The sequence below is a fragment of the Panthera uncia genome, unplaced genomic scaffold (genome assembly GCF_023721935.1).
Source record: "Panthera uncia isolate 11264 unplaced genomic scaffold, Puncia_PCG_1.0 HiC_scaffold_1542, whole genome shotgun sequence".
Lineage (NCBI taxonomy): Eukaryota > Metazoa > Chordata > Mammalia > Carnivora > Felidae > Panthera > Panthera uncia.
Genome location: NW_026058187.1, coordinates 22,622 through 47,309, shown reverse-complemented (window position 1 = coordinate 47,309; position 24,688 = coordinate 22,622). Strand labels below are relative to the sequence as shown.

Sequence of the window (24,688 nt, the reverse complement as noted above, 5' to 3'; positions counted from 1 at the left end):
ATTTTAAGTATAACACTTTGCATATTGAACTATCCTTGTATTCCTGTGATAAGTTCAATTTGGTCATGGAATGTTATTCTTTTAATATGCTGCTAGATTTAATTCTATTTCCCTATATTTAGGAGTTGTGCATTGGTTCTCAGATGTGAGATCTGTGTGTGTATGTGTGTGTGTGTATGTGTTTTCTTTTTGGGTTTTGATACATATTATCCTATCTTCACGAAAAGAATTCAGAAACTTTTCTTTTTCTATGCTCTTAAACAATTTAAAGTATATTGAAATAACCCATTCCTTAATTGTTTGGTAGAATTCTTTGAAATTCTTGACACATATGTTTTCCTAAGAGATAGTTCTCTGACTTTATACCTTTTATGGTTTTGTTAACTTTTCGACCCCTTCTGGGGTCGATTTTGGTAGTTAATATCTTCCTTAAAATCTACCCATTTAATCCACATTGTCTAATTTATTTGCATGGAATTAATAAAATAGTCTTTTATTCTCCTTGGTATCTGGGGTTATTCCCTTATCATTTAAAGATATTTCCTGAGTAAAAAATAAAGGACATGTTAAAGATATTCTAAAGAATGTTTTTTTAAGAGACGTAAAAGGAGGATATAGTTCACTTACTATGCATATTTTATTAAAACTTAATTATTCCTGAGATCACGTTGATAAAGCCCAGAAGTTGAGATGAAACATTTCCTTCCTGATCCCTCTCTTCTCTTTTTGACAGGCCCTGAAGAGGAGAGTGAGGATGATCCCCAGCTTGAAGGCAGAGATCCTGATACTTGGCATGTTGGTTTTAAGATCTCGTGGGACATAGAGACGCCTGGTCTGGCAATACCCCTTCACCAAGGAGACTGCTATTTTATGCTTGGTAATTAGGAGGGTCAAAACTATATTGATGCTCTGGTGTCTAAATTTTAGACTGTTGGCTACCTATTTTGAATGTGTCTTTTGGAATAAGCTTTTCAGGTATTTTATAGTGATAATGAATCTTCTACATGTAACTAGTTTTTTTCTGTTTGTTTTTATTTCCTTATTCTTTTTTAGCTATCGCTCATTTTTAAAAGCTGCTTTTTTTTTTTTTCCTCCTCCCATTCTGATTGTTTTTGGAGTTTCCCAAATGTGCTAAAACAGTTTTCAGGACTTTCCCTGAGTTACTCCGTCATCCAAATCAACTTATCAGTGTGAAGTATTCAAATGATTTCCCTCTCCACACTGGGAGTGGAGGCTACTTAAAATGATTTCCCTGTCTGTATAAGTTCTTAGTGAAAGTTTTTTTTCTAGTTCTGAATTTAGTTTCTTCTCAGGAGGAGCTGACCTGACAACGTGGCCTTTCTGTGCACTTGTCTTTGAGTTCTTTTGGGGGGGCAGCATCTCAGGCTTAGGCTAACCGGAGAAGCTGCAGGATTTGAGCAGCTTTTGCTCTAAGTTCTTTGTGTTTTTTTTTGGATTTTCTGCTTGTCTTCCAATGCATTGCATGTAAACTGTATCCTTCTATACTCACAAAGCTTCCCTGGGTTTATTCTGTCACTGGCTTTAGCTCCTGATTATCCAAGGTTTATCTCACTCTTACCTGCCTGGGGGAATCTACTCATGTATTGACTTTAGAGCTGGGGAGCCCCAAGGCCCAAAGCCGGTATTTATGATAAGAGTTGCTTCTCAATCAATTGAGTATTTATAGAGGGCCCGTGATGTCCTCCATGCTGTGTAAGGTTCTGGAGGAGATGCTGGAAATAGGTAAAACTTGGTCCTTGCCTTCTGGAAATTCAGAGTTTGGATTAGCTCTTCAGGGCATTACCTCATTAAGCATTCTCCAAATTTCAGGCATCTACACATTAACTTCAAGATTCTTGCCATATCCCTGTGCTACCTGTACTATTACTTATGTAATATTTTTCTCTCAATAGGTTCACTTTCTTTGTTTCACTGAGATGGGTTCATTTTAGAAGGAGATTCTCTATCACTATCTTAAGTGGAAGACCAGTATCACTTGGCGTAATTAGAAGAGGTTTATAAATATGGAAAGTAAAACAGTATTAAGTGCCTGCTGCCTTTGGTTGCTGCAGATCCTGAATCTGAGTCCTGTTCTGTCTTTATGAAAAAGGGACACGTGTAACTGTTAGAAACGTGTTAACTGTACAATGGCACCAATCTGGGACTTTCTCCTTGTCAGCAGCAAGATGGGAAGGTCATTATGTAGAGAATGACTTTCCCGTGGTGCGTGATTTGCTGGTGCTTAATGCTGTGTCCCTTCACCTCTTCTCATGGGGTGATTCCCACATTTGCCCAACACTGATCGAAGTAAGCCCTAAATCTCTTCCCTGCCATTTGCATGTTGCTTTATAATTTACAAATCAGTTTCACTTAAGAGTCTCAATCACTCTCCAAACAAGTTTGTGAGGGAGATCGTATAGAGATTGTTCTTTTCTTAAAGGATGGTTTGCAGGTTGCATATACGGTGCTCTTCCTGCTCTAAAAGGGACAATTTAGTCTCAATCCCAATACACTGAAATCTCTATGTGGGCACATTTTTAGTCTGAAGGTCAGCTCTTACTGAGAGAGCATCCCCTGCTTGCCTCAGGAACTGAGTTTCTAGTTTGAAGTCTCTGCCCCATCGACAAGCATCATTTGTAGGTTAACAGATTATTCCTCATTTTTAATGTACAACCCACACATGGGTATTTACCTTGAGTATACATGGGTTTTAATTTCAGCCAATAAACCACTTTCCTCTGGATGCTTTGTTCACGAGTTTCTATTCGCAGTTTGTATCTTTAAAGGAAGTGAGAGTCAGTTGGGGCCGTTTTAAATTGCCATCTTAATTTTCTGCATTTAGAAACGGTAAAGATACATTTTAAAAGTTCAGCTAGCTTCCATGTATTTAAGAACAATCTTGTGTGTTCTTTTCTGATTATGAAAGTAAAGTACATGTTCGTTGTAGAGAAAAGAAACGCTGAAAGGTATAAGTGATAGAAGAATATAAAAATCAGGTTCATTGCTGTTTTCGTATATTCCTTTTCAGTCTTTTTTCTATACATACATGCATCTGGAAAAATAGTAGTATGGGAATGACAGCCACATTTAGTGGGGATTAATGACAGGTCAAGCATTCTTTTAACTGTCTCCATAGCCCTAAAAAGTAAATGTTAGTTATATAGGACAAGAAATGATTCAGGTTAAATTGATGTAGTGACATAGCTGTGGTTACACAGTTAGTAGGGCGTGTGGATTATAACTTGTCCTTTTATCCCATTTGGGCTCTGACACCCACATGAAGCCCGCCCTCCTCTCCCTCCTCACTGACCCCTGCTCTGGGCTCCTGGGCCCCCCTCTTGCTCCCTCATCACAACGCCTATGCTTCACCTAAAGGCTTTAGGACTAGATTGTTCAGGAAGGAAAGAGAAGATGATGACAAGGGTGTTCTGGGTGCTTCCTCCTTTTCCTTTTCTTTGTAAAGTTCTGTTTCTCTTGCCCGGAAATAGATTATAATGAAAATATTAAGTAATTACATTGCCCCCTTTACCTATATGTTGTAATGAATATACATTTCAAATATACATTTGTCCCTTTAGCTATTGTAGGTGATAAACAGAAGTGAGCGTTATTATTTTATTTATTTTTATTAAAAAAAAAATTTTTAATGTTTATTTATTTTTGAGACAGAGAGAGACAGAGCATGAACGGGGGAGGGTCAGAGAGAGAGAGGAAGACACAGAATCCGAAGCAGGCTCCAGGCTGTCAGCACAGAGCCCGACGCGGGGCTCGAACTCACGGACCGCGAGATCATGACCTGAGCCGAAGTGGGACGCTCAACCGACTGAGCCACCCAGGCGCCCCACGTGTTATTATTTTATAGGAGCTGATATCCAAGACAGTATCTATTCCTGATTTCCTGACTCCTGCCTTTAGCTCTAGGCGAAGTAGCTGGTACCCTATGGACCTGGGCCAGCCACAGCACAACGTACCCAAAGCACACCGTTAGAATATATTCATGTAGAATCCACTTATTCCTTATTTATTATTACTCAGGCAAATTCTTATTGTCTTGATTAAGAACGCATGTTCAGAATTTTCTACAAGTGAACGTTGCCCCGCCGCCTCTTAAGCAGCATAAAACAAAACTAAAAGCAGCCACGGTCTCTTGCTACCTTTTCTCTTCACTTTTTAAAATCCAAATCCTATACGGAGCCCTGCCGAGGGACCTCAGCCCTGTGCCGATATCTGAAATCTGAACTTCATAGCACTTATGAAAAGGAAACAGTTTAGCTCAATTTATAATAATATATTGGTCTGCAGAGGAAGTGCAGACTGAACCCTGCTGTCTCAAGCAAATACTCCAGGGGTGTCTGATGGGGAACGTGTCGGGTGCCTGTAATAAATCCACCGCCTGTGGAAGTGAGTGAAGGCCCTGCTGGCAGTGCCTGAGGACACGCTTAACTGGGGTTGTCACGGTTTACTTTTAAATTGGAATCTTTGCCCTAATCTCAGAGTTAGACATGACCAGATTTGCAAACAGATTTACAATTTTCACTAATTTTCCAACCAGGACTTCAAAACACACTTAGAGGGGGGACAAAAAAAACACACTCTGGTCTTTCTCAGGGTAGGATGATTTACTTTGCCACAGATGTTTTCCATAGACTGAATGTAACCAGGGCGTTCGGGACTTAAAAGTGGCTTGGAGACAAACTGCGGGTTTGTTTTTTGTAGAAAAGATTATACAGTTCAAGGGACATCAACCAAATTATGTTCATTAACCAGGAGCCGGGTGTGGAGATGGGATGTTTCGGGACAAAGGTGAGGGTGCTGGGTAAACATTTGGGGCAGACCTCCTCCCCTGCCCAACCCTTCATTTATCCTTTTGTTTTTTACATGTTACTACTCATGACTCTGTTCTGTCTGGTCTCTTTATTTTTGTTTCCTTCAATCCAAACTCAATTTCATTTTCAAATAGCTATCTCCAAGCTTCAGTTACCAAGTAAAATTTCCATGGCGAAAAAAAAGAGAGAGAGAGAGAGATAGAGAGAAAGCAACGTCAGTTGAAATGCACGCTGTTTCTCTTTCGTTTTTCTTTTTGGTTTTGCTTTACTTCACCAACAGTTTAGGGTAGAATGATGAAAAGGCCATTTCCTGTCAGGTGACCAGGTTCCAGACTCACTGCGGTGACTATTGGCTCTGCCTTGTTAGTGTTTGTCTGAGTCTCTGCCTCCCCTGGAAAACTAGGGCTTCGTGGTACCTGCTTCTCAGGGCCGGTGGGAGGCCAAAGAAGAAAGTGCTTTGTATGTGGGGGCCAACCAAGATTGGGAGCCGGGCCCTGGCGTTCCAGGAGAACCAGTGAGGCGGGCGGGTGACAGAAGAGCACAGAATGTTGTATTCTTACCCTGCTTCATGCCCCGAGTTTTGCTAGCTTCGTACCTCCCTGTCCCATACATATCTTTGCACATAAAGGACCTGCAAGACGGGGACAGCTCACCAACTGACTCTTGAGGGGGGAAGAGTTGCCGTCTGGTCAGGGTCGAATCGGAGCTCTGTGGGAACCACGCTCTTGCCGTGGTTGAGGGCCGAGTTTACCTGTAGAGCCTGGTCAGTGGTGTTTTCCAGATCAGGTTCACCTTCTTTAAAATACCTCTGGCTTGGTATTTCACAGAACACTGTGAACGTCTGATGTGGTCTAACCCGAAAATGTACCATGCTTCTATTTTGGGCGTCAACATGAGCGCTCCAGTTGGAGTGTGTCGCCTCTAGCCTTCTAGAACAGAGGCTTCTAGGAGTTTAAAGCCTCTTAACTGGGGTTCCTCTGGGACTTAACTTGGAGACTGTGGTATCTTCGTAAATCCTCCCGGTGTCCCTCAGTCCTGCCCCGATTTAGACATTTTATTCCAAGGAAAAGGCTTTTGTTTTTTCTTCCTCTGACCCCATTCCCTTCCTCCCCCAACTCTTGACTGACCAACCGAAGTTAAAAAGTTCCGGTAATTTATGGCTTAATCATAAATTCTAAATAATTATACTTTATTACCTCTCATGGGCCTTGAAATGTAGGTGCTATGTTCTGCTTTCTGCCGAGGCAAGGGAATAATACAGAAACAGTAATAAATTATAACTTGAGGCTGCAGTCGGTAAGCTTGAGGAATTGCCATTTAAGTGGAAAGTGCTCGAACAGCCAAATGAGCACCTGTCATGTTTGTTTTCACTTTGAAAAGTAGAAACATGACAGTATAGTTTCAACTGCTCATCCAATACGAACTCGTGGTGTTCTTCTTACCTTCTCAGCAAACTACATTATTTGCCCCTTGCTCGTCATGTTTTTGCAGGATGTATCTGTCCTCCTGAAACTTTTCACTCTAAACCGTGCCCGCAAATGCTGACATTTTCAAACTTGTGCTTTTTGTCTTGATAGCCTGATTCTTTTGTATTCAGCGGAATTAGAGAGAGGGCCACTCTTGCGGAACTTACTCTGTGGATAGGATTCCTGGGTCCTTGAAAGGGTTTGTCTGTCTCTTACACTTTCTTATCATTTCCATTCTTTGTGCTTATTTTCGGTCATTGATGTCTTGAACTTTACCTGAAATGCATGAGTACCTACTGAGGGCCAGGCACCGTGCTAGAGGCTTTGATATATTTTCTTTCTTTCTTATAAGTAAGTCCATCAGGTAGGTAGTCCTCTCTCTCCAATCCCTATTTTTTGCCAGAAAAGAAAATTGATGGGGATTGCCTGCTAATGGGTATGTGGGTTTTGTATTTTTTTTAGGAGTCTGAAAATGCTTTAAAATTCATTTGTGGTGATGGTGGCACAATCCTGTGAACACACTAAAATACATTGAATCATATGCTTTCAATGAGTGAATTGTTTGGTATGTGAATTATATGTCAATAAAGCTGTTTTATAAAAAGGAAATAGAGGCGTAAAGAGGTAAAATAGCTTCTTTAAGGTGACGTACCTAGTGAAGCTTGCGTTTGAATGCAGGTTTTTCTTTTATTTCTTAAAATTTTTTTTAATGTTTATTTATTTTTGAGAGAGAGAGAGACAGAGAGAGACAGAGTGTGAGGGAGTGAGGGGCAGAGAGAAAGGGAGACACAGAATCCGAAGCAGGCTCCAGACTCTGAGCTGTCAGCATAGAGCCCGACGTGGGGCTCGGATCCATGCACTGTGAGTTCATGACCTGAGCTGAAGTTGGACCTGCTGAGCCACCCGGATGCCCCTGAATGCAGGTTTTTCTGAGACCAAAGCTGTTCTTCCTTCTGCTGAATCATGCAACTCTACTAATTATGTAATCATGGGATCTTTCTTCTTTCGAAATGTGGGAAAAAGTAATTGAACTGATCGATACACACATCTTCTCATTGTAGAGGACTCAAATAGTATGGAATTATATAGACTAAAACTCGGAACTTCTTTTATTTTCCTGTCAGGTCCTTTTGTCGACATTAACGTAAATATAGTTATGCCAACATATTTACATATATATTGCTGCTGCTTTATTAAAAAAGCAGACAAATGCAACCTTTTTATTCTAGTACTTGCTTTTTTTTTTTTTTCTTAATATATCCTGGAGATCTTTCCCTATCAGTACCTCATTCGTATTGTTATTGTTATTATAAAACAATATCAAACTAGGAAATAAAAATTCAAGCAGTTGAGGATGATCTAAAATGGAATGGAAAGGAAAAAAACTCCTTGTCACCTGTCCCCAAATTTCATTTCTTCTTAAAAAAAATTTTTTTTTTAAATTTTAGAGAGAGAGAGAGATAGTGCATGCAAGAAGGGGAGGGGCAGAGGGAGAGAAAGAGAAGTTCTTAAGTAGGTTCCACATTCAGCATGGAGCCCAACATGAAGCTCAGTCTCACGACTCTGGGATCATGACCTGAGCAGAAATCAGGGGTTGGACACTCAACTTACTCAGCCACCCAGATGTTTACCCCAAGTTCCATTTCTTAAAAGTGACCACTTTTTAGCATATTTGCGTTTTATTCTTTAAGTGATTACCGCCTTCACTTTTATTTTATTTATTTATTTATTTATTTATTTTAAAATTTTTTTAAAAAAATGTTTATTTATTTTTGAAGGAGAGAGAGAGACACAGTGTGCGGGGCCGGGGGGGCAGACAGGGAGGGAGACACAGAATCCGAAGCAGGCTCCAGGCCGTCAGCACAGAGCCCGATGCAGGGCTCGAACCCACAAACCATGAGATCATGACCTGAGCCAAAGTCGGACGCTCAACCAACTGAGCCACCCAGGCGCCCCACTTCCTTAACTTTTAAACACTTGCTTAATACTTCTCTCTCTTCCTCCAGCAAATTGAGGCACTGGCTGTCCCTCCATTAAGAAAAATGTGAAGAAAAAAGAAAAATGGGGAAGTGGCTTTCTTAAACTCCCTCACTTTGCTGAGTTTTATTACATAGCATTTACGTGTGTGTGTGTGTGTGTGCGCGCGTGTGTGTGTGTTTGTAGTTGATTACCTTATAACCAATATGTAGATAGACTCTTGACTTTTAGAATGTAAAATGGGGGGTGTAAGTTCCCTTTGAGCCATATCATTACTCTGACATCATTAAGGTTTATATCGTTTACACACTGATCTATAATTTTGATAAGATGACTATGCTTTCTCTGTACACTGAACCTGAAATTTGAAAGCCGGTACATACCAGTGCTTATGTATATGTGTCCCTTATTGTAGAACCAAATAAAGTGACTGGATCCCGTAAATAGAATGTGGAGTCCACAGCAATCCCTGACGTTGTTCCATTGAAAGGGAATGTTACAAATGTCAGGCCAAGATTTTATACTTCATCAAAGACCCAGAATTGTGCTCCATTTTAGCCTACTTTGTATTTGAACCATGGCCTTCTTGTGTGGCTCTCACTCTCCCCCTGGAATTCACAGTTGCCTTTCCTGATTCTTATTGAAAGAATAACCATGCCATAGTGCTATCTCTGTGTCACTTGATGTTTTGTTTTACTACCAATTTCATGTTTTGATAAATACTGACTTCTTCCAGTTATCATACTGAGATTTCCAGTTATCATACTGAGATTTCTCCTCCTTGCAGTCCTTCGCTATTCCATTTTTAAAAATCTGGATCTTATGTCTTTCTCTTACTTGGAATTTTCTAAAAATGTCTTCTATCTACCCTCTTTCAGGTTTCTAAAAATGTGTAACCTCTGTGTCACCTAACACAGTACTGTGAACATGGTAGGTGCTTTAATAAATAATTATGGAGTTAATGAGTGAATGAATAAACCAAGGATTGGTTCCTCCACCTCTACCCCATTTCATGGCAACCACGGGCAAAAGGAAATATATAATCTGTCCTAGAAAGCTCCTGATTGGAGAGTTTTTGAAGTCCCTCCCCCAAATAGGTGGCCATTCATTTAATACTTGGGGATCTCCAAGAGATAGCTTTTAGAATCTTCCATGGTAGTCCATTCCTTCGGTGACCCATGCTTTGCTTTCTAATATCTAGTCTAAGTGACCATGTGATATCACAGAATTGTGCAAAGTGATGCAGTGTTCAAATCAATGTGTACATTCTCTTCCAGATCTTTTATTTAAAAAAAAAAAAAAAAACTACTAAAGACAACAGAAATGTGTTGGTTTCTTTTAAGCTGAGGATAGATGTGTTACTATGAGTTTTGAGATCCTTGTATTTTTTCCTATTTTATGCAGTCAGGGTCATGCTGTATTGGGGTAAATCTGCATCTGGGTTGGTTGGGTGGAATTTTTCCTTTTGGTTGGCAGTCTTAATATGCCTTCTTTTGCTCTCTGTCTATATAACATAACTCCTAAAAGCATGAACTGTGGGAAAAAATTTTCAGACTTTTAATTTGATTGCATATCCTATGTGCGTTCTTTGCCACTTCTGTAAAGATAGGAAGAATAGCCATAGAGGAAGTTTTTTAAAAATGTTTTTAATTTAAAATTTTAATTTTTAATTTGATTCTTGTTATGGGTTTCAGTTCAGGATCAGCCTAGGAATAAGTTTCACTTTCCTAAAAACAGTCAGTCCCTGAAGCAGATTTCTTCCATGATGGGATGTTTTCATTAAACTCTTCCTGTGCAATTATTCTTCTATCCATAAATATTTAAAATTTCAAAAAAGATCTAAATTATAGTCCTCAGTCAAATCATTGTCCTAAAACTCTCCCTTAAAATTGGTTTTGGCCCAAACATTTTTCCTTTTCTTTGTTCACACTGTTCCCTCCACCTTGTGTTTTTCTCTCCATCTATGTATATGTATAACACTTATTTAGGATGATGTTAAAAACTTAATACCACAATGGCAGGGGCACCGACCAATCAGTGTGGATGCCATAATTCTTTTTTCCCTCTGGACTATAAAGATTGGCATAGAGGTCTTATCTACTGGAGTTAAGTTTTTTTGAGAGCCAGTACTATGTGATATATATTCTTGCACTACACAGAGCACTTAGTGCCTTGTACGTAACAGGAACTTACCGTATATTTGGAGAGAACATCCTTTTTTCCTCCTGAGGTTTTAACCAGAAACCACAGCCATCTTTCTCAGTTGCCAGGGGAGAATTAGATGTGAGATAGGAATGAGTCAAGCGGGAAGGCAAAAGGTATATGGAGGAACAGAGCCAAGAGGTTTAAGTGGCTGGTTCTGTCTCATTGATTAACTTTATTCGGGCAATTCCAGTTCCCACCGTTCACTGAAGCAGCGGGCAGAAGTGATGGGTCTGCATATTCGGAAGGGGAAAAAGAAGAAAACTACTTCATTCAAGTTTTCCGTCCACCTGACCTCCGTCCCTTCTCATCTTTCTCTTTCCCCAAGCCTCTGCCCTCCAGTTTGTCGGGAAGTGTTACAATCTGGAAGATTAAAGGCAGGCCTTGCCAAAGTGGGATTAAAGTTCATTTTGCGTATTTAGAAAGTGAACAAGAATGATTAACCTCAAGAATCTATTCTCTTTTCAAGCCAACAACAAACTGAGCATTCCATAAAAGTTAATTTAGAAACAAGAGGGGGAAAGTCGCATATCCCGAGGCCATCTTCACCTCTGTGCTTGTTTTTATAGAAGAATTTTCACTCCCAGGGAAATTTGTATGTGGGGGAAGGTTTCCAAAACTAACCAAAGCTCATACCGCCTTCACTGATGGCTGTGTGCCATGCTTTTCATTTGGGGAATGAATGCCTCTTTTCTGAGGATCTCCTCATTGAATGTTATCTGTGGGATCTTTCAAAAATAATGATACTTATTGTTTTCTTTTTTATTGCTACGTACAAAAGTAGTAATGTATGCCTTCCAAAGATGCCGTCTTAGGATGTAGTCCAATTCCAGAGATAAATAAATATGAAGAAAAAAACGTATGTCACGGAATTGATAAAATGTAGTGTATGTCCACTTTAAACAATTTACAAACTATAGGAATGTGCAAACGCAAACAGATCATATTATCCCCATGCAGAGATATTATTCACAACTATTTGGTCTAACTCCATCTAGTATTTCTTTCTATACTTGGAAATACATATAATTTTTTCTTTTTAGAAAATTAATATCCTGTTAGATATGATGTCTTTTACCCTTTTTTCAGTACTTTTATATCTTGAGCATTTTTTCTTATTAAGTATTCCTTGAAATGTGATTTTTAAAAATGGCTTATTTGTGACCCAGTATATGATCTATTCTTGAGAATGTTCCATGTGCACATAAGAAGAATGTGTTTAGGATGAAATGTTCTGAATATATCTGTTAAGTCCATCTGGCCCAGTGTGTCATTCAAAGCCATGGTTTCCTTGTAGATTTTCTGCTTTGATGATCTGTCCATTGCTGTAAATCAATCAGCATGATTCACCACATTAATAAAAGGATAAGAACCCTACGATCCTCTCAATAGATGCAGAAAAAGCATTTGACAAAATACTACTAGTATCCTATCTTGATAAAAACCCTCAAGGGATAGAAGGAACAGATCTCAACACCATAAAGGCCACATATGAAAGACCCACAGCTAATATCATCCTCAATGGGGAAAAACTGAAAGCTTTCCCCCTAAGATCAGGAACATGACAGGCTGCCCACCCTCACCACTGTTGTTCAACACAGTACTAGAAGTAGTAGCCTCAGAAATTAGACAAAACAAAGAAATACAAAGCATATAAATTGGCAAGGAAGAAGTCGAACTTTCACCCTTCGCAGATGACATGATACTCTACGTGGGAAATCCAAAAGACCACAAAAAAAACTGCTTGAATCTATACATGAATTCAGCAAATTCACAGGGTGTAAAATCAATGTACAGAAATCAGTTGTATTTCTGTGCACCAATAACGAAGCAGCAGAAAGAGAAATCAAGGAATCAACCCAATTTACAATTGCACCAAAAACCATAAGATACCTAGGAATAAACCTAGCCAAAGAAGTAAAAGATCTGTATGCTGAAAACTATAGAAGGCTTATGAAAGAAATTGAAGAAAACCCAAAGAAATGGAAAAACATCCTATGCTCGTGCATGGGAGGAGCAAATATTGTTAAAATGTCGATACTGCCCAAAGCAGTTTACACATTCAGTGCAATCAGATAACATCAAAATAACAAATAACACCATCAAAATAACACCAGCATTCTTCACAGAGCTAGAACCAACAATTCTAAAATTTGTATGGAACCAGAAAAGACCCCGAGTAGCCAAAGCCATGTTGAAAAAGAAAGCCAAAGCTGAAGGCATCACAATTCCAAACTTCAAGCTGTATTACAAAGCTGTAATCATCAAGACAGTATGGTACAGGCACAAACACAGACACATAGATCAGTGGAACAGAATAGAGAACTCAAAACGGACCCTACATGGACAAAGCAGAAAGAATAACCAATGGAAAAAAGTCTCCTGAGCAAACGGTACTGGGAAAACTGGACAGCAACATGTAAAAGAATGAAACTGGACCACTTTCTTACACCATATACAGAAATAAATTCAAAATGGATGAAGGACCTAAATGGAGACAGGAAACCATCAAAATCCTAAAGGAAACCATCAAAATCCTAAAAGGGAACACAGGCAGCAACCTCTTTGACCTTAGCTGTGGCAACTTCTTACTGGATGTGTTTCCAGAGGCAAGGGAAATAAAAGTGTAAATGAATTATTGAGACTTCATCAACATAAAAAGCTTCTGCACAGCAAAGAAAATAATCAACAAAACTGAAAGGCAACTGATGGAATGGGAGAGAAGATATTTGCAAAAGGGTTAGTATCCAAAATATAAAGAACTTATCAAACTCAACACCCAAAAAACAAATAATCCAGTGAAGAAATGGGCAGAAGACATGAATAGACACTGTTCCAAAGAAGGCATCTAGGTGGCTAACAGACACATGAAAAGATGTTCAACATTACTCATCATCAGAGAAATACAAATCAAAACCACAATGAGTTACCACCTCACACCTGTCAGAATGACTAAAATTAACTCAGGAAACAGCAGATGTTGGTGAGGATGCAGAGAAAGGGGAACCCTTTTGCACTGTCGGTGGGAATGCAAACTGGTGCGGCCACTCTGGAAAACAGTATGGAGGTTCCTCAAAAAATTAAAAAGAGAACTACCCTAGGACCCAGTAATTGCACTATTAGATACTTATCCAAAGGATACAAAAATGCTGATTCAAAGGGGCACATGCACCCCAATGTTTATAGCAGCGCTATCAGTAATAGCCAAATTATGGAAAGAGCCCAAACGTCCATCGACTGATGAGTGGATAGAGAAGATATGGCATATAATATATATATGGCGTGCGCACACACACACACACGCGCACACAATGGAATACCACTCAGCAATCAAACAGAATGAAATCTTGCCATTTGCAACAACATGGATGGAACTAGAGTGTGTTATGCTAAGCAAAATAAGTCAGAGAAAGACAGATATCATATGATTTCACTCGTATGTGGAATTTAAGAAACAAACAGATGAACCTATGTTCAGGGGGAGGGAAGGAAAAATAAGATAAAAATAGAGAGGGGGGAAAACCACAAGAGACTTATAAATACGAAGAACAAACTGAGGGTTGCTGGAAGGGAGTGAGTGGGAGGACGGGCTAAATGGGTGATGGGCATTTTGGAGGGCACTTGCTGGGATGAGCACTGGGTGTTATATGTAAGTGATGAATCACTGGGTTCTACTCCTGAAACCAGTACTACACTGTATGTTAGCCACCTTGAATTTAAATAAATAAATTAAAGAAAGAATGAACGAAAATGGCTTAAATAGTAACCCCCTACTTTTGGTTGCTTAATTCATTTCTAGTGTTTTGATATCAAACATATTGCTCTCGTGAACATCTTTGTACATGTATCTTTGCCGCTGTGATTTCTGTGGAAAAAATTATCAGTAGTGGAATACCTAGGTGAGACGAGAGTGCAGCTACTTTAAAACTGTACATGTTATACCGTCAGACTGTAACTTGTAAGGTTGTTTTCATTGTACATTCCCAGTGCAGTATGAGATGTGGTTACCAGGTACTTCCTCCAGCCTCGTTTACCTTACCCTCGATAATACTGGGCATTAGAATTTCAAAGTATTTTGCCACTTTAATGAGTACAAATAACATACTGCTGTTTTAAATGCATTTTTAAATTTATTGAGAAGGTAGAATCTTTTCCATGTTTGTTCGCCATTTGTATACTTCTATTACTATCCATCATCTGATCTTCATTTGCCAATTTTTCTGTTGAGATGTGGTTTGTTTTTCTTCCCAGTTACTTTTTTTAACCCTTCTGCTCGCTTCCCAGGTAGTTTTTAATATACTCTTTTGGATTTTGACTTAGATATTTAATGTATATTTATTTCTTAGGTGAGGCATCATTACCTGATGATGATGATGGCAACGATGATGATTTATTATACTTGGTTAAATAGCCATATTTGAAAGTATTTACATTTACATTTACATAATGTGGTTTTTTTTCTTTAAAAGATTTATTTATTTAATTATTTATTTATTACTGTTTATTCGTGAGAGGGGGCGAGAGAGTGCACACAAGCAGGGGAGGGGCGGAGAGAGAGATTGAATCCCACGCGGTCTCTGCGATGTCAGTGCAGAGCCTGACGTGGTGCTCGAACCCATGAACCATGAGATCATGATCTGAGCTGAAATCAGGAGCCAGATGCTTAACCAACTGAGCCACCAGCTGCCCCTAAAAGTTTATTTTTTAAATTGAGGTATAATTGACAATGTAACATGTTAGTTTCAGGTGTATGACATAACGATTCAATATTTATATATGTTTTGAAATGATCTCCATAGTAAGGCTGGTTCACATCTATCACTTTATGTAATGTGAAACTGAATAAAGAAAAGCTCATTTGTAATAGAATTGGGAAGAGACAGAAATGGGAGCTCTCATGCCCTACCAACTCATTCTCAAGTACCAATGCCAGCGGGAAGAAGTTACTTGACTGCCCCAGCAAGAGTGAGGAACATTTTCCCTTTGCTCCACAACAGCCCAGCCAATGAGAAACTGCCACAATTGAGCCAGTGAGAAAGTGTCACCACCCTGAACACCTTCTTTCAGTGGACTTTTGTTCAAGCAGCCCCTCCTACCTCCTTTCCCTCTATAAGGTGGTATGACTCTTTGTTTTCTGAAACCCATAGTTCATGGGTCCCGAATTGCACTTCCTCTGCTGTTCTCAAATAAACTACTTTTGCTGGTAAAATAACTGGCTGTTTTACTTTCAAGGTCAACAGTAGTTATAAGGAATATGTATTTTTTGTGATAAATATACAGATCTACTTTCTTAGCAATTTTCCATTACATTACATCCCCATGACTTCTTCATTTTGTAACCAGAAAATTCTGTCTCTTGACCCCCTTTACTCATTTCTGCCACTCCCCATGCCCCATCTAAGGCAACCACCAGTCTGTTCTCTGTATTGTTGAGCTTGTTGTTTGTTGGTTTTTGTTTTTGTTTTAGATTCCACATATAAATGAGATCATATGCTATTTGTCTCTCACTATCTGACATCTTTCACTTAGCATAATGCTCTCGAGGTCCATCCGTGTTGTTGTAAATGCCAACATTTCATATTTTTTTATGGTTAGAGAGTGTTCCATTGCATATATGTCTGTGTGTGTATATATATATATATGTGTATATATATATATAGACATATATGTGTATACACATACACACACACACACACACACACACACATATACACATAAAGAAACTGGTGTCTTCTTAAAATATTGAGAATTTTATGAAAAAAAAAATTGTCCTGTCGGTTTGAGTCAGACCTTTGCAGCAGAGACAGTTTCAAAGTGGTTCCTTCCCTTTGAACTGCAGTGTTTTCACATGAGCGATTTTTCCAGGTCTGTTTCTCCTCACCGAAGCAGAACAGGTCCTATCTCCTAGGCAAACTGGCGTTGCAGTTGTTTCTGGAAAACTGGGTGCACATTCCCGGCCAAGTCCTTCATTTGAAAAGAGCGAGAAAATGTACCCTACGTGGCCAGATAAGAGATTTCATTAACTAGAGCGTCCTAAGCACCTCATTTTTGTGCAGTCTGGGCGAACCATGACCCCTTTTGACCTGTGCTCGGCAAACCCACTCTGTACAATTTCTTTTTTTTTTAAATTTTTTTTTTTAATGTTTATTTATTTTTGAGACAGAGAGAGACAGAGCATGAACGGGGGAGGGTCAGAGAGAGGGAGACACAGAATCGGAAACAGGCTCCAGGCTCCGAGCTGTCAGCACAGAGCCCGACGCGGGGCTCGAACTCACAGACCGCGAGATCACGACCTGAGCCGAAGTCGGCCGCTCAACCGACTGAGCCACCCAGGCGCCCCGACTGTACAATTTCTTACCCCACCGATGCCTGGCCTTCTCCTCAAAGTGGCAGCTTGTCCCAGCAACATGTTCTGGGGGCTGTGAGAAGCACGGGTTGTGTGCATTTAAGGCTGCCCCACAGGAGGCAAGCGGCCTGCCCTCTCGGTGCCCTGTAGCCCATCATACCTTCCTGTTGTTTTGAGTTTGAGGGTGAGTGTTGCCCTTGGGATCCACTTGCCATATTGACCAAGACGCTGGTCTTTCCAAGTAGACACTCACGGGTCGCCCTCTCTGCCTCTTCTTTATTTAGTCTCATCCCGCCTAAACGTATCCAGCACAGACCCTCACAATTTCTGGCATACTGAGCACCTTCCTCTTATATTTAGTGCTGACCAAAGTTTTTACCTCATTGAATAGTGCCCTGATCGTCTCCTTGGGGAATCTAGGAATGGAACAGATCGAGAGGCCCGGGTCTGTACCGACATCTTGCCAGGAAGCTTCCCCTCCCCCGTTTTGCTGGCTATTAAATTCTGAATATGTTCTCAGTCATGGATGTCCCCATGTCTAGGAAAAATAAGGTCATAAATATTAAGATTGAGCGATGAGAATGGACAGGTGAGTAAGAATGAAAAGCTTCAGTGACTGCGTGAAGCTGGGAAGATTGGATTTCAGTATTGGGCCTGTTTAGCTCAGGAGTGTGCCTTTAGTGAAGCTCCTGATTGTTACTTTAAGAAATTTAGGATGAAATAGCCCCGATAGCACACTGGTCAACAAAACCGAGGAAGTCAGGGCTGGGTTAGATTTAAGATGACCAACCGTCCCAGTTTGTCTGTGCGGGAGGGGATCTCAGCAGGTGGGATTTCTGGCAAAGTCCTGGGCACGAATCGGTCACCCTCGTGGAAATTATGCCTTTGCATCTGTGGTCTTTTATGTATGAGATGAGATTTCATGCTACAGTGAATGTCCAGAGCTCTCCTGACCCACTGACAGACCACGCAGCATTTAGCCAGAGAAGAGCGAGAGCTTCTTTTCTGTTTGTTTTGTTGACTAAATTCTACAAACTCTGATTCCACTTGAATATAGCATCAGTTTTTTTAGCTGTATTCTGAAACAGCGCTGGCAAATAGACATTCTGTCATGTTTTCTTTTTAAAAATTATGAGGAGTCGTCTTCTTTAAAGCTAAGAATGGTCTTTAGTATATCCTTTAAGGTGTATAGTCCATGAAGGTGGGGCCACGTTTACAGACTTCGAGGTTTAGATAAATTAGAAGCTCTTTGGTGAAAATCACAGGGTTCTTTCTAGAAGCCACAAAGGATTAGGGACAGTTGGGAGCATTTCAGAAGGGTTGTTTGATTAGGAAGTTGCCAAGGATTTGAAAAAAGGTACAGGCCTCAGAGTATTACTTCTAACATTGCGTTTGTCACTTGGCCTGCATCAGACTAGTTGCCCTTCAGCGGAACAAAAACACTTAACAAATGCTCATTAAGATGTTTTCTCTTTCTTTATGATGTTCGTGAATGCTAGTGTTAACAGCATAGGAGCAATGAGGCTTTTGTTTGGGTAGATGAGAGGGGCATTTATGCATTTCACCCTTTTATGGGAATCTGGCCTAGGGAACCTCCTCTAACCTCTGCTGTTTGTTTTGTTTTGTTCTTTTGATTCTGAAACTCCCTTTAGGCAAAGTAGTCCAGGTTAACCAGAAATTCTCAGGTGCGTCCTTAACCAGAGGCCTTAGAGGGGGCAAACTGGAAAGGAGGCTGGTCATTCAGCCTTCTTCGTCAGACCTTAAGCCACACTTTCAGCCCATCTGCCAGGGTGGGGTCAGCTTTGATCCTCTGTTCCTGCCTTGTTGTCCTTTTCTTTGCATTTAAAACCCGTGTTGGGGGCACCTGGGTGGCTCAGTCGGTTGAGCGTCTGACTTTGGCTCAGGTCATGATCTCACGGCCCGCGAGTTCGAGCCCCGCGTCGGGCTCTGTGCCGACAGCTCGGAGCCTGGAGCCTGCTTTGGATTCTTTGTCTCTCTCTCTCTCTCTCTCTCTCTCTCTCTCTCTGCCCCTAACCCACTCGCATGCTGCCTCTGTCTCTCTCAAAAATAAGTAAATATTTTTAAAAAATTAAAAAAAAAAAAACCCGTGTGTATCACTGACATCTCCATCCTTACCTTTCATTGCATTTTGTAATATTGTTTACACAACATCTGAATGTTTTGTGACCTATTCATCCTCATTTTTTTCTGTGAAAACCCCTAAAATTGCTCTTAATTTTGCTCTCTCCCCTGCTTTCCTTACCCAATCCACTGGCAGGTCTTCTGGTTTTTCTCTAAAACATTCTGAATCCGGTCACTACTCACACGTCCCCCTCTGTCACCGTGGTCCAAGTCACTGTCAGCTCCCACGTGGATTATGGTGACAGTTTCCCTGCTCGTCTTCCTGCTTCAAAGCCTGCCCCTTTCGGTCCTCTCTCTTTCCCAACAAGCTGCCAGGGTGGTCTCCTCAGACTTGGATCACATTTTTTCCCTGCATAAAAGTTTCTAATGGTTTCCCATTGTATCTGGAATTAAACCTCAAATTCTGACCATGACCATCAGAGACCCCCTTTAATTGTTGAACTTCTGCTTCCATGCTGAGCACCATGGTACTGTCTCGAGTACAGCGAGCTCATTCCCACTTTGGTGCCTTGGCCTCAGCTCGTTCTTCTGCTTGGAATGCTCTCGTCCCACATGTTGGCATTGCCAGGCTCCTCATTATTCAGCTCTTGAGTCACCTTAACTGTCCCCAGCGGTAGTTCTGTATAGAGTAGTACATTATTCCCGTGTACCCTCACTGACCCTTAGGCTTCTTAAATTATACTGTATTTTCTTCATAGCACCTCGTATCTGAATTTCTTGTTTACTTACCCATTATGTGTCTTCCCCAACCAAATGTAACCTTCATGAGAGCAGGGACTTTGTTTTGTTCACTGTGCGTAGGATAGTGCTTGGTGCATGGTAGTTGCTCATTCAAATATTAAATTAAGTGATGCAGATGAGTATTTTCCTTTGCTATGAGAACACTCTAGGAGAATAACTATATAATTTTATAACTGTACGTTGGTCTCAAGATGGCAAACTATGGAGTCTTACAGAATGAAGAATTTTCAGTTCACATTGTTTTAAAAAAGAGGGTTTACTTTTCATAGCATTTTAGGCTCACAGCAAAAGTGAGCACAAAGTAGAGTTGCCCTACACTTCTGTCCCCATGCATACGCAACCTTTCCCACTGTCTACATCATGCATCGGATTGGACGTTTATTACAGTTGATTAGCCTACATTGACGTGTCATTATCACCCAAGTCCATACTTTATATTCGAGTTCATTCTTGGTGTTGTATATTTTATGGATATATTTTATGGATTTAAAAAATGTATTATGGCCTATATCTCCCATTATAGTATCATGCACGATAGTTTCTACTCTAAAAATCCCCTGTAACCCTATTCATCCTCTCCCCTACCCTCAACCCCTGACAGCTTTGTATTTTCTCTATAGTCTTGTCTTTTCCACAATGCTTTATGGTTAGAATCTTACAGTATGCAGCCTTTTCAGACTGGCTTCTTTCGCTTCGTAGTAGGTATTTAAGTTTCCTCATTTCTTTTCGTGACTTGATAGCTCACACCTTCGCAGTGCTGAATATTACACCGTTGCCTCAATGGGCCACAGTTTATCTGTTCACCTACTCACAGACATGTGGGTTGCTTCCAAGTTTTGGCCATTGTTGATAAAGCCGCTGTCAGCATCTGTTCACAGGTTTTTGTGTGGACATAAGTTTTCAACTCATTTGGGTGAATATTAAGTAGGGCAATTGCTGGTTCTTATGATGAGAACAGGTTTAGTTTTGTAAGAAATCGCCACGCGGCCTTCCAAACCACGTGTATCCTTTTGCGTTCCCACCAGCAATGAATGCGTGTTCTGTTGTTCCATTATTTTTGTCAGCATTTGGTGTTAATCAGTTATCAGTGGATTTTGGCCATTCTCACAGGTGGGTAGTGGTATCTTGTTTTAATTTGCAATCCCATGACAAATGATGATGAGCATCCTTTCATATGCTTATTCTCATTATATCTTCTTTGGTGGTGTATCTGTTCAGAACTCCTGCCCATTTGTTAAATGAAGTTGTTTGTTTTCTTGTTGTTGAGTTTTAAGAGTTCTTTGTATTTTGAATTACAGTGCTTTATTGAGCCTGCCTTTTGCAAATATTTTGCCCCAGTCTTCAGCTTGTCTTCTTATTCTCTTGACTGTGTCTTTCACAGAACAGTTTTTAATTTTTATGAAGTGTAGTTTATCAATTATTTCTTTCCTGGGTTGTGCCTTTGTTGTTGTATCCAAAGACTCATCGCCATGCCCAAAGTCATCTAGATTTCCTCTTGTGTTATTTTCTAGGAATTTTGCACTTACACATTTTATGTTTAGATCTAGGATCCATTTGAGTTAATTTTTGTGAACAGTGGAAAGTTTGTGTCTAGATGCATTCTTTTTTTTTTTTTTTTTGCATGTGGATATCCACTTGTTCCAGCACCATTTGTTGAAGAAACTATCTTTGCTCCATTGTATTGCCTTTGCTCCTTTGTCAAAGATCTGTTGACCATATTTAAATGGCTCTCTTTCTGTATACTCTTTTTTTCTGTTCCATTGATCTTTTTTTTTTTTTGCCTATTCTTTTGGCCAATAAAACTTTGTCTTACTTGCTGCAGCCCTACAGTAATTCTTGAAGTTGGGTAAATCAGTCTTCCAGCTTTGTTCTTCTTCAATATGGTGTGCTATTTTGGGTCTTTTGTCTCTCTGTATAAACTGTAGAATTGGTTTGTCAGTATCCACAAAATAACTTGCTGGGATTTTGATTGGGATTGCAGTGAATCTATAGGTCAAGTTGGGAAGAATAGACATTTTGACGATATTGGTCTTCCGGTCTATGAACATGAAATATCTCTCCATTCATCAGTTCTTTGATTTTGTTCATCAGGAATTTTTGGTCTTCTTTATGTAAATTCTTATATATATATTGTTAGATTTTATATCTAAGTATTTTATTTGGGGGAATACTAATGTAATTGGTAATGAGTTTTTACTTTCAAATTCCACTTATTTGTTAGGAAAGTGATTGACTTTTACATGTTACCCTTATATCCTGCAACTATGCTAAAATTGCTTATTAATTCCAGGAGGGTTTTTTGGGTCAGTTCATTTGGAATTTTCTACAGACAGTCATATCATCTATGAAGAAGGACAGTTTTAGGGGTGCCTGGGTGGCTCAGTCGGTTGAGTGGCCAACTTCGGCTCAGGTCATGATCTTGTGGTCTGTGAGTTCAAGCCCCGCGTCGGACTCTGTGCTGACAGCTCAGAGCCTGGAGCCTGTTTCCGATTCTGTGTCTCCTTCTCTCTGACCCTCCCCCGTTCATGCTCTGTCTCTCTCTGTCTCAAAAATAAATAAATGTTAAAAAAAAAATTTGAAGAAAGACAGTTTTATTTCTTCTCTTCTCTTCTCTTCTCTTCTCTTCTCTTCTCTTCTCTTCCCTTCCCTTCCCTTCCCTTCCCTTCCCTTCCCTCCCCTCCCCTCCCCTCCCCTCCCCTCCTCTCCTCTTCTCGTCTCATTGCATTAACTGGCACTTCCATTGTGCTATTGAAAAGGAGTGGTGGGAGCACCTGGGTGGCTCAGTTGGGTAAGCATCTGACTCTTGATTTTAGCTCAAGTGATTCTCACAGTTCATGAGTTTGAGCCCCACATTGGGCACTGTGCTGATGGCATAGAGCCTGTTTGGGAATCTCTCTCTCTCTTTCTCTCTTTCCCTGACCCACTTGCATGTGTACATTCTCTCTCAAAATAAATAAATAAATATTTAAAAAAAAAAAAAAAAAGGAGTGGTGAAAAGACACATTCTTGCCCTGTTCCCAATCTTATTGAGGAATCAAATTTAAGTATGATGATAGCTACATCATACTTTTTTTGTACATGTTCCTTATCACATTGAAGAAGTTACTCTTTAATCCTAGTTTTTGTTATGAATCCTAGGTTTTGTTATGAATTTGTGTTGGATTTTGTCAAATGTTTTTTTCTGCACCTATTGGTATGATCATGAGATTTTTCTTCCCTAGCCTGTTGCTGTGATGGATTATATTAATTGATTTTCTGTTTTTTTAATATGAAATTTATTGGCAAATTGGTTTCCATACAATACCCAGTGCTCATCCCAACAGCTGCCCTCCTAAATGCCCATCACCCACTTTCCCCTCCCTGCCACCCCCCCATCAACGCTCAGTTTATTCTCAGTCTTTAAGAGTCTCTTATGGTTTCGCTGTCTCCCTCTCTAACTTTTTTTTTTCCTTCCCCTCCCCCATGGTCTTCTGTTAAGTTTCTCAGGATCCACATAAGAATGAAAACATATGGTATCTATCTTTCTCTGTCTGACTTATTTCACTTAGCATAACACTCTCCTGTTCCATCCACATTGCTACAAAAGGCCAGATTTCATTCTTTCTCATTGCCAACTAGTATTCCATTATGTATATAAACCACAATTTCTTTATCTGTTCATCAGTTGATGGACATTTAGGCTCTTTCCATAATTTAGCTATTGTTGAAAGTGCTGTTAAACACTGGGGTACAAATGCCCCTATGCATCAGCACTCCTGTATCCCTTGGGTAAATTCCTAGCAGTGCTATTGCTGGGTCATAGGGTAGATCTATTTTTAATTTTTTGAGGACCCTCCACACTGTTTTCCAGAGTGGCTGCACCAGTTTGCATTCCCACCCACAGTGCAAGAGGGTCCCCATTTCTCCACCTCCTCTCCAGCATCTATAGTCTCCTGATTTGTTCATTTTGGCCACTCTGACTGGCGTGAGGTGATATCTGAGTGTGGTTTTGATTTGTATTTCCCTGATGAGGAGCGACGTTGAGCATCTTTTCATGTGCCTGTTGGCCATCCGGATGTCTTCTTTAGAGAAGTGTCTATTCATGTTTTCTGCCCATTTCTTCACTGGGTTATTTGTTTTTCGGGTGTGGAGTTTGGTGAGTTCTTTATAGATTTTGGATACTAGCACTTTGTCTGATATGTCATTTATAAATATCTTTTCCCATTCTGTTGGTTGCCTTTCAGTTTTGTTGATTGTTTCCTTTGCAGTGCAGAAGCTATTTATCTTCATGAGGTCCCAGTAGTTCATTTTTGCCTTTAATTCCCTTCCCTTTGGAGATGTGTCAAGTAAGAAATTGCTGCAGCTGAGGTCAGGGAGGTTTTATTCCTGCTTTCTCCTCTACAGTTTTGATGGTTTCCTGTCTCACATTCAGGTCCTTTATCCATTTTGAGTTTATTTTTGGCGAATGGTGTAAGAAAGTGGTCTAGTTTCATTCTTCTGCATGTTGCTGTCCAGTTCTCCCAGCACCATTTGTTAAAGAGACTGTCTTTTTTCCATTGGATACTCTTTCCTACTTTGTCAAAGATTAGTTGGCCATACTTTTGTGGGTCCAATTCTGGAGTCCCTATTCTATTCCATTGGTTTATGTGTCTGTTTTTGTGCCAATACCATGCTGTCTTGATGATTACAGCTTTGTAGTAGAGGTGAAAGTCTGGGATTGTGATGCCTCCCGCTTTGGTTTTCTTCTTCAATATTACTTTGCCTATTCGGGGTCTTTTGTGGTTCCATACAAAATTTAGGATTGCTTGTTCTAGCTTCGAGAAGAATGCTGGTGCAATTTTGATTGCGATTGCATTGAATGTGTAGATAGCTTTGGGTAGTATTGACATTTTAACAATATTTATTCTTCCAATCCATGAGCATGGAATGTTTTTCCATTTCTTTGTATCTTCTTCAATTTCCTTCATAAGCTTTCTATAGTTTTCAGCATACAGATCTTTTACATTTTT

At 40.0% G+C, this 24,688-nt stretch overlaps 1 protein-coding gene across 1 annotated transcript in view; it reads left to right on the top strand.

The window, feature by feature from the left end:
* The first annotated feature begins 675 nt into the window (after positions 1 to 675).
* The window catches only part of LOC125917157 (alpha-ketoglutarate-dependent dioxygenase FTO-like), a 46,124-nt gene continuing 22,111 nt past the window's right edge, over positions 676 to 24,688 (top strand). The window contains exon 1 of the mRNA XM_049623425.1: positions 676 to 877. Within this exon, the coding sequence (XP_049479382.1) occupies positions 691 to 877 (187 nt within the window). The 5' untranslated portion in view covers positions 676 to 690. The remainder of the gene's footprint in view (positions 878 to 24,688) is intronic.